Raw genomic sequence first — 9807 nt, 5'->3', positions numbered from 1 at the left:
AAAGACATGGTGGCTGCGCAATGCTAAGTGCATCAAGTCCTTTGTTTGATATCTGCCTAATTAAAGCTCGTGAAAGAGTGGAGACAGTACAGGGAGTCTGGCGTGCCACTGGGGTCATCAGTCATCGGCCAGGTCCGCTGCTCCGCGTCCTCTCTGAAGTGTAAATATACGTCCAGATGGCTGTGATCTCTATTCTCACAACTCTCTTCTAAGAATGTGGGTTCTCATAAGTCTGCCTGAACCCTCATTCACATTTGCTTTAACTGAAGCGTTCACCGGGAAAGAAGGTATAATACAGGCCTCACTTGTGCACTGTGTATTTTTACTGTAGCTTTTGAAAAATACTAAGCAGACGCACTTATCACGTGCTCCACGGGTAGTGTTACTGGTCTTAGTTATCAATTGGAGGACTCCTCTCGATTCTGGTCCATTTCTTTCCCAAGGCTGAATTCATTTTCAAAGGCAGCTGCTCCTTGTACATGTAATCTGAACGCCGCTCTCACGCAGTCTTTCCCGAGTCTCACGTGAAGGCCACGTGACTTTCCTCACGTTCTGGCCCGCTTGCTTCTCGTCATGTGTGCCGACCAGAGACCGTATCTCTGGTGCTGCTGACCATCTGACGTGATGACCTGAGCGTGTCTGGACTCGCCCGTGACATTTCACGAAACTCAAAGAATTTAAAGAACTCTGAGGCCTGGGTTAGCCGTTAATCGTTAATGTTGTAATTCAGAGCTGTGCAGGTGCTGATCCAAACACAAGCACAATGAAGACTGCATGTAAAGATGTTTCTAAAGAACTAGGTCTACAGTAAACCTATGATTTGCTTAGCGCTGTGCACACACACCTAGTGGTGAAAGCTTATGAAATGACCGCAAATGTTTTCCTCTGGTTACATTGCTAAAGTAACCCAAAACATTTGAGCCCTTGCTCACAGGCCTTTTTACACGGCCATGATTCGGGACGAGGGCGAGACTCAACGTCCTCCTCTCTGCAGGTCGTATCATGGTATTGGAGCCGTATATTAAGCCTCGATGTATCACGAGCACGTCTGCCTTGCCCGCCGCATATTCAGGCTAAATAAAAGATGAGGCTAGGACTTCTGGGTCAAGTCGAAGTGACACCAGCCAGGCCTCAGCGTGGTGCTAGCAGCCTCCCACAGGGCACACAGGCCGGGCCGTTTAACACTTCTCAGCTGCCCTAAGCCCTTGTCCTCGAATGAGACAAACATGTCCCAGGAGCTCGCAATGCACATATGGTTAAAATACTACCCACATTTATGCATATCTCTGTCGATTTGTAAATACTGCTGGGTGAAAGGTGAGGTACATGAAGTGTAGAACTGTCATCGCTTTGCCCTGACTCGCATTTCTCAGGAAATAACGGTGAACTAAGGGGCCTCTCCGGTTTCTAATGACGCTCATGCATTATTGAGCAGCCACCCCCCACCCCCCGGGAGGCTGAGTGTGATGCCACGAGAAGCCACTGGACTCACCGCACTAAACCACCCACGAACCACACCATGATAACGTCTCTGTTTATATCTCACTCAGCCAAGACCAGACTGTACTCTTCTTAGAAACTAAACCAAATGATTTATTTATTGGGAAAACTTACAGGAATAACAACACTACTACAACTACTATTTCTAGTATTTACTACTACTAATAGTAGTACTCCAACTACTACTAATATATAGTATAGTAATAATAATAATAATCCCAAACCAGAATTCTGGTTTATTGAACTGTTTATATTTTTATTATTAACATTTAATATTTTATACATCTATTTATTTTGTGAAAGCACCGTCTCACCATCTGGAAGACCAGACTGTACTGTTCTGACAAAGCTCCAATTTATTTATCCACAAAACTGGAAACCTTACAAGAATAACAGTAGCTACTACTAATACTAGCTTTACTACTACTACTTTAGCTAATAATACTACTAGTAGCAGTAGTAGTAACAACAATAATAATCCCAAATCAGTTTATTTAACTTTTTGTTTGTTTTTAATGTTTCTATTTCTCATATAGTAACAGACTCTTGGGAAATGTAGTGGACTCGTAATACAGGAGTGCAGAGTTTGGTGTGAGAGCGCCTCCTACTGTTCCCTGCATTAATGCCTTTGCACTAGTGAGTAAACTAAGCGCTGGTGTGTGAATGCATGGAGAGGTGTAGAACACAGAGAGGTGTAGAACACAGAGAGGTGTAGAACACAGAGAGGTGTAGAACAGAGAGAGGTGTAGAACACGGAGAGGTGTAGAACAGAGAGAGGTGTAGAACAGAGAGGTGTAGAACACAGAGAGGTGTAGAACAGAGAGGTGTAGAACAGAGAGGTGTAGAACACAGAGAGGTGTAGAACACGGAGAGGTGTAGAACAGAGAGAGGTGTAGAACAGAGAGAGGTGTAGAACAGAGAGGTGTAGAACACAGAGAGGTGTAGAACACAGAGAGGTGTAGAACAGAGAGGTGTAGAACACAGAGAGGTGTCGAACACAGAGAGGTGTAGAACAGAGAGAGGTGTAGAACACAGAGAGGTGTAGAACACGGAGAGGTGTAGAACAGAGAGAGGTGTAGAACACAGAGAGGTGTAGAACAGAGAGGTGTAGAACAGAGAGAGGTGTAGAACAGAGAGGTGTAGAACGGTTTCCAATTCGTTAAGTAGAACTTGCTTCCCTACCTACCAAACCATTGAGACTGTGTCTGTTAACCATGTATAGGAATAACAGGGCCATATGTTTTAAAAATCTAATTACAATTAAATTAAATATTCAACATGAATATCATTCAACCCATTACAACCCAGCACGTTCACTTCGCTCGCAGGACGCAGGGTTATTAACTGTTCCTAGGATCAAAAAGATCACAGCAGGTGGAAGAGCCTTTTAAAGCTCCACATTTGTGGAATAATCTTCCTGCCTCTATTCGAGACTCAGACACAGTCTCAATGTTTAAATCTAGACTAAAGACTCATCTGTTTAGTTTGGCCTTTGATTAATCTGTTACATATATACCACATCACATATCTTTCTTCTCCGAGGTTCACCTGGAGAGTAACATTGCAGTCGGAGCCTACAATACCAGCATCACTGCTCCAACACGGAATGAAAGCCTGGCGTTCATCACAAGACATTTACGTTGACAATATCAACACCCAGAACTTTCATTCTAGTTACCTTATACTTAGTCTGTTTGTGTGATTTGTTTGTAACTTGTGTATTCATCTGTATAATTTGTTTTTGTGTAATTTGTGTGTTAACAGGCCGCCCAATGGAGGATAGGTTCCTTTTTGAGTCTTGGTCCTCCCGAGGTTTCTTCCTATTCCCCACCACCATAGGGAGTTTTTCCTCGCCACTGTCGCCTTTGGCTTGCTCATTAGGGATTTGGACCCATAGTATTGTTAACATTGTAAATCCTGTAAAGCACTTTGTGACAACATGTGTTGTGAAAAGCGCTATACAAATATATTTGATTTGATTTGATTTAGAACACAGAGGTATAGAATGTTTAGAGGTGTAGAACACAGAGAGGTGTAGAATGTTTAGAGGTGTAGAATGTAGAGGTATAGAATGTAGAGGTGTAGAACACAGATAGGTGTAGAATGTTTTAGAGGTGTAGAATGTAGAGGTGTAGAATGTTTAGAGGTGTAGAATGTAGAGGTGTAGAATGTAGAGGTGTAGAATGTTTAGAGGTGTAGAATGTAGAGGTGTAGAACACGGATAGGTGTAGAATGTTTAGAGGTGTAGAATGTAGAGGTGTAGAACACGGATAGGTGTAGAATGTTTTAGAGGTGTAGAATGTTTAGAGGTGTAGAACACGGATAGGTGTAGAATGTTTTAGAGGTGTAGAATGTAGAGGTGTAGAATGTTGAGGTGTAGAATGTAGAGGTGTAGAATGTTTAGAGGTGTAGAATGTAGAGGTGTAGAACACGGATAGGTGTAGAATGTTTAGAGGTGTAGAATGTAGAGGTGTAGAACACGGATAGGTGTAGAATGTTTTAGAGGTGTAGAATGTTTAGAGGTGTAGAATGTAGAGGTGTAGAACACGGATAGGTGTAGAATGTTTTAGAGGTGTAGAATGTTTAGAGGTGTAGAATGTAGAGGTGTAGAATGTAGAGGTGTAGAATGTTTAGAGGTGTAGAATGTAGAGGTGTAGAACATGGATAGGTGTAGAATGTTTTAGAGGTGTAGAATGTTTAGAGGTGTAGAATGTAGAGGTGTAGAACACGGATAGGTGTAGAATGTTTTAGAGGTGTAGAATGTTTAGAGGTGTAGAATGTAGAGGTGTAGAATGTAGAGGTGTAGAACACGGATAGGTGTAGAATGGCTTTGTGATTTGCCTTTATCGAGGAGTAGGGAAGTGTGTCTTCTCCTTGCTGTTGTTCAGACAAGGCTTGGCCTCTCTTTGACAGGTTCACGTATGGAAGGCTCCGCTCCAGGTTTGAAGGCTCCGCTCCGGGTTTGCCACTTCAGGTTTTCCTGCTGTCCCTGCACCTGTACACTGGCTCCACCTACAGATCGTCACCAACACCTACAGCTCATTCACAGGTTCATCAGGACTCGTTAGGACTGTGTACATACTCACCTTCTCCAAGGTGTTCTTCACCCATGTTCTACATTTGTTTCTTCTTGGATGTTGGCTGTGGTTTTGAGATTATGGTCTGGTCTGTGTGTTTGATGGTTTGTTGATCATTCCTCATGTTTGCACATGAGTTTGCCTTTATATATTCTTTCAGCTTCAGTGAAGAAGTTATTGTGTTTTCTACTCAAATATAATGTAATCCTCTGGATTAGCAGTGATGTGGTACTTTTTTGGAAGTTGGAATATACTCGTTTCATTACACTATGTCACCGTTTTAAGGAAATTAGTGTTTGTGCTCAAACAGTAATATGAAAATATTACCAGTAAAGTGCAAGTGTAAGATCCTCTGTTTTTAGAAACGTGACATTTGCTAGTCATACTTGTTGCTTGAAGTACTTGGTATTCTTCAGAACATGTGGCACACTTTCTAGAGTGTTTCAGCCGAAAATTCTGGTTTTAATATCATCCTGTTACAATCCTACAGACTTTCACTTTTCAGTGCAGTACAAGAATTCATGTTCTAAGGCCTACAAAACCTACTTTCCTTTACTCACAGCTAGAAAAGTCTGGAAATGTGATACATTTTTCCATAACTACGGGCATCCTGGAGGAGTCATGCACGAAGTTTTGTGTTTTACTTGTTTACAGAACGGATGCACCTACCTGTAAACAATTACTAAGACAACAGAAATTCCTTTTGGTTCCAGTGTTGATCCAAAGAATCCAGTGGCTAATCTACTTCATCCCTTTTAGAATCATCTGGGATGATGCAGACACCACATTTCTATTTAAAGATTCTCTGCTAATCTCCTCTAGACTACATAGTAGTCAAGAGTGCGATTGACAATCAGTTGAATAATCACTATGGTAGCAGGCTACCGCTCTACATATATCAACACAGCGTCTTCTTCCACATCTTCAAGAAGAATCATCACCTATTCTTCTTCATGCATTGCTGCAGTTGTCATATTTCTCGAGTGAGCCATAATGACCAGAAAACCAAGAGGTTTGCAGATTTTTTAGACCATCACAATGAAAGATTTGTCCAGTATATTTGAATACAAATGGACCCTGTATTAATGAGAGATCGGTTTGTGTTGCCAGGTGCTGCTCTGACAGCCATGCATAAGAAAGTAGGGTACGGTGCCAAAATAGATCCTAAAGTTTTGAGAATCAAAAAACAGAATCCATAACCAAGAAATTACGTTTTGTAATTGAGAAAACTGTCGTTAATATTGAGAGTTAAAAAAGCAGGTTTGTAAACAGAATATTTATGTTTTTAATAGTCTATTTTGAGTTTAATATTCTTGTAATTTTATTTTTAACATTTTATTACATTTTATTTAAAACATTTAACACCCGTGAATCGGTGTCTTTATTTGGATATAGATAATGCTGCATCGTTTCCTGTGGTAGATCATAAAAAATTAGTCCTTATTTGTGCATAGAAACAATGGAAATTGCGATTATCATCTGAAGCGCCTATATGGGCATGCACGCGAGGATTCTGAATCTCATGGAATCTCTCTTCACCTCAAAGATCCTCAGAAGGACCTCTGTCTGAAATGTCCTGTTTCTCCGGAAACATTTTGCACTTCACTGTGATTTTGTTTACATCTAAATGTTTTACCACGATACACTGCAGTTACTCTCTGCAATCATCAGATATATTTAAATAAATGAACAATACACCACAATGGATAAAGTAACAAATTGAAATAAGCAGCTGGGAATAAAGCACTGAGTTTATTGATTTGTTTTCTGCAAGTGGAAAATGTCTGAAGTGGCACCATCATGTTTTAACTTGAGGGATCGTGTGATGAAACAAATAAAATGCAAAACGTTGAGTGGGAAGAAGTGCAAAAAGATGAAGGGAAGACAACCTTCTAGAGTACTCAAACACAGACCCGGGGAAAGGGAAGACAACCTTCTAAAGTACTCAAATACTGACCCAGGAAAGGGAAGGCAACCTTCTAGAGTACTCAAATACTGACCCAGGAAAGGGAAGGCAACCTTCTAGAGTACTCAAATACTGACCCAGGAAAGGGAAGGCAACCTTCTAGAGTACTCAAACACAGACCCAGGAAAGGGAAGACAACCTTCTAGTACTCAAACACAGACCTAAGAAAGGGAAGGCAACCTTCTAAAGTACTCAAACACAGACCCAGGAAAAGGAAGGCAACCTTCTAGAGTACTCAAACACAGACCCAGGAAAGGGAAGGCAACCTTCTAAAGTACTCAAATACTGACCCAGGAAACATCTATCTTCTACAGTACTCAAATACAGACACAGGTGGATTGCACTAATTAGCATTTTGTCCTGACGGTGACACTTTGCAGAAACTACAAACATGACCATTTCCCACTGATAAAATGCATTTAATTTAAACATAAAAATATGCCTCACGACTTCAGAGTTGCTAAACTGTGTTGTCTCATGCCAAAAACCTTCAGCTCATTTCGTGTAATAAAACATACACATGGTTACAAATACTTGTAAGGGTGCTCAGTGTTGAAGCAGAACCAGAGTAGTGGCAAAGACCAAGAACTGGAATAACACTGAGTTTTGGGCCGAGGGAGGATATCTACTCACTGCAGGAATGAAAAAAAAAAAAAAATATATATATATATATATAAATTTATTATATATATATATATATATATATATATATATATATATATATATATATATATATATATATATATATATATATATATATATATATATATAATGAATGTCAGACATGCCTGGGAGCAGTCAGTTTGGCAAGAAAATAATTGCACATAAATTAATATAATATATAACTCACAGTGAGCAGTGTTGCCCTTTAAAGATGACAATGTTTTCTTTCTCTCTCTCTCTCTCTCATTCTCTCTCTCTCTATCACACACACACACACACACACACACACACACACTTAACTTACTTACAAGCTTAAGAACATATACAATAACATACATTTCCCATGTCCATAGCTAATGTTTGTCCTTCATTAGAGGTTCTTCACTTCACAGAGTCCCAAGAACACTTCAAAATCCATAAATATGAATAAACGTAATTTGAAAGTGGTCCCAGCCCCCCTCTCTGGCTCTGAAGCCTTCATTGTGTGTGTTGGGGTAAAAGGAAGCATTTGTCCATCAGAGAACATGGCCTTTGTTGTCAGGAACCACAGAAGAACAAGTGGAACAGTATCTATTCTACCATAGCAAACAGGCACATGTAGTGCTCCTACATCAAACATGTCAGGTCTTTGGTCTTCTGCATTCTTACTTTTCATCTTTGCATATACAGTAAGTGTATTTTCATCAATAGAGTTTTTCTTTAAAAATCAGTCAAAATGACAATAAATAAAAGAGTTCATATTTTGGTGTATAACAATCATTAAACAAAAATTATGAAAAACTATGCTTCTCTAAAGTCAGTGTGATCTAAATGCAACGGCTGTGAGGGTTCTGGTCTCCCAGAGCGTGAGATCGGCTCAGACACACAACCCGCTCTCTGTGTGCACACACTCCCTACCTGACCTCTGCTGGGCTGTTTATGCATGTCCGTCAGGGAGCTGTTGCGTCCCCAAATGGCCCAAAGAAACCCCAAACGTGTCCTTCATGTCCCGGTTGGAGCCTGTGTCTCGCTGCCTTTGGTGTCAATGCTGTGGGTGAGTGTTAACTGCTAGTGGGGCCACTGTTGAGAAAGTACGTGGTCATCTCTCCTTTGCCTTTGACCTTGACTAGACCGCGCCACTCCAGTTGATAGCCCTTGCTGATCAGCACGTGGTACAGGTCAGAGGTCACCTGTGAGAACAAGGGACTGTTATCAGCTCGCGCTGATGAGGAGCTCAGTGGTTGTGACCTTCACCCATGCGGCATTATTGCAAAGCTGCAGTTTCACTCAAAGTGCAATAGATGGCAGTGCAGCCTTCGCAAAATGCAATTGTCCGGCTCACGATCTGCATGGCTTGAAATTTCTCTCTACGTTTAATACCCCAAAAGGGGATGCTATAGTCCAGAGTTCAGATAATTATTTTTGGCTGTTATGACCTCTAATTGATTTTTGTACAGTATTCAGTATACCGAGCGAGTCCGCTTATGCTACCGATAGATCGTGTGCTGACTGGGCTCACCTGGATGCGGTCTGGCACCCCCGTGCTGTCCATGCGACTGGCCACGTTCACCGTGTTCCCCCAAATGTCATACTGTGGCTTTCGAGCCCCGATGACCCCAGCAACCACAGGGCCGATATTCAGTCCTGCAGGAGAAGGGCACACTCACCATCTGCCCTCACATGTCTGTCTGATAAAGTTAAAGCCAGACACGGCTAGTCCATTCTGGGGAGGCGATCGGAACGACAAAGGCTGATTAACGGTAACTAGCATTTCTACTTGCTGGGCACTGTAGCGTGCGCAAGTGGGCCACTGACCGATCTTCATCTGGAAGTTGTTGAAGGAGTGCTCGTTGATGTGCTTCATCTGCTCCCGGAGCCGCATGGCGTAGTCGGCCATGGCCAGGATGTGCGAGCGTCCGTCCCGGTCGAACGTGGAGTCGTTGAGCCCTGACGCCGCCATGTAAGTGCTGCCTATGGTTTTGATCTTCTCCAGCTGTTTGAACTGTTCCTCACTGATGATCTGAGGACCAGAGTGGCAAGTGAGATGGAACTGAGAGGACAACAAGAAACCAAACCAAATTATTCAAGGATGGGGATTAGGGATTAGGGATTAGGGATTAGGAATAATGAGGGTGGAATGGCATTAAAGCAGCTGTAGTTGAAATCTTGAAGTTAGTGCTTGAGCTTCTGCCACTTCAGAAGCCCACCCCTCTCTTCAATCCCACGCTCTCAATCTGAAGCCTTCGACTACAGGCCCCGCCCCCACAGACTTGCACATTTAGCCTGCTCTACAAGAATAAGCAAATAAGACAGATGGGTACAACGATTTCCCTGTGGAGAAGGGAACCTTATTTTGCTTTTTCTTTTCGCAAAGCAACTCTTTTTTTATTGACTGCCAACAGGATGGTGAGACAGTGTTAACCAAAGTGGAAATAAAATAAATCTCATCAGCTTCCAACGCCACCCACTAGCGGAGCACTGCAGCACACGTTCCTACCTCATCAAAGTCGGCGATGATCTCGTTGAGGAGCCTCAGGCACTCCACACCTTCATGGTTGGCCTCCAGCTCCACGTAGAACTCGGAGAAGTTGCTGATGGAGGCGAACATGACGGCCACGCACT

General features: G+C 42.1%; 1 protein-coding gene across 1 annotated transcript in view; it reads right to left on the bottom strand.

The window, feature by feature from the left end:
• Nucleotides 1-6309: 6309 nt before the first annotated feature.
• Nucleotides 6310-9807, bottom strand: part of adcy6b (adenylate cyclase 6b) — a 30325-nt gene continuing 26827 nt past the window's right edge. The window contains 4 exon segments of the mRNA XM_077018604.1: nucleotides 6310-8375; nucleotides 8705-8829; nucleotides 9001-9205; nucleotides 9683-9807. The exon segment at nucleotides 9683-9807 is cut by the window's right edge and continues 139 nt beyond it. Of these exon segments, the coding sequence (XP_076874719.1) occupies nucleotides 8247-8375; nucleotides 8705-8829; nucleotides 9001-9205; nucleotides 9683-9807 (584 nt within the window). The 3' untranslated portion in view covers nucleotides 6310-8246.

Source organism: Brachyhypopomus gauderio, chromosome 10, assembly GCF_052324685.1.
Source record: "Brachyhypopomus gauderio isolate BG-103 chromosome 10, BGAUD_0.2, whole genome shotgun sequence".
NCBI lineage: Eukaryota > Metazoa > Chordata > Actinopteri > Gymnotiformes > Hypopomidae > Brachyhypopomus > Brachyhypopomus gauderio.
This window is presented reverse-complemented; position numbering and strand designations above follow the sequence as displayed.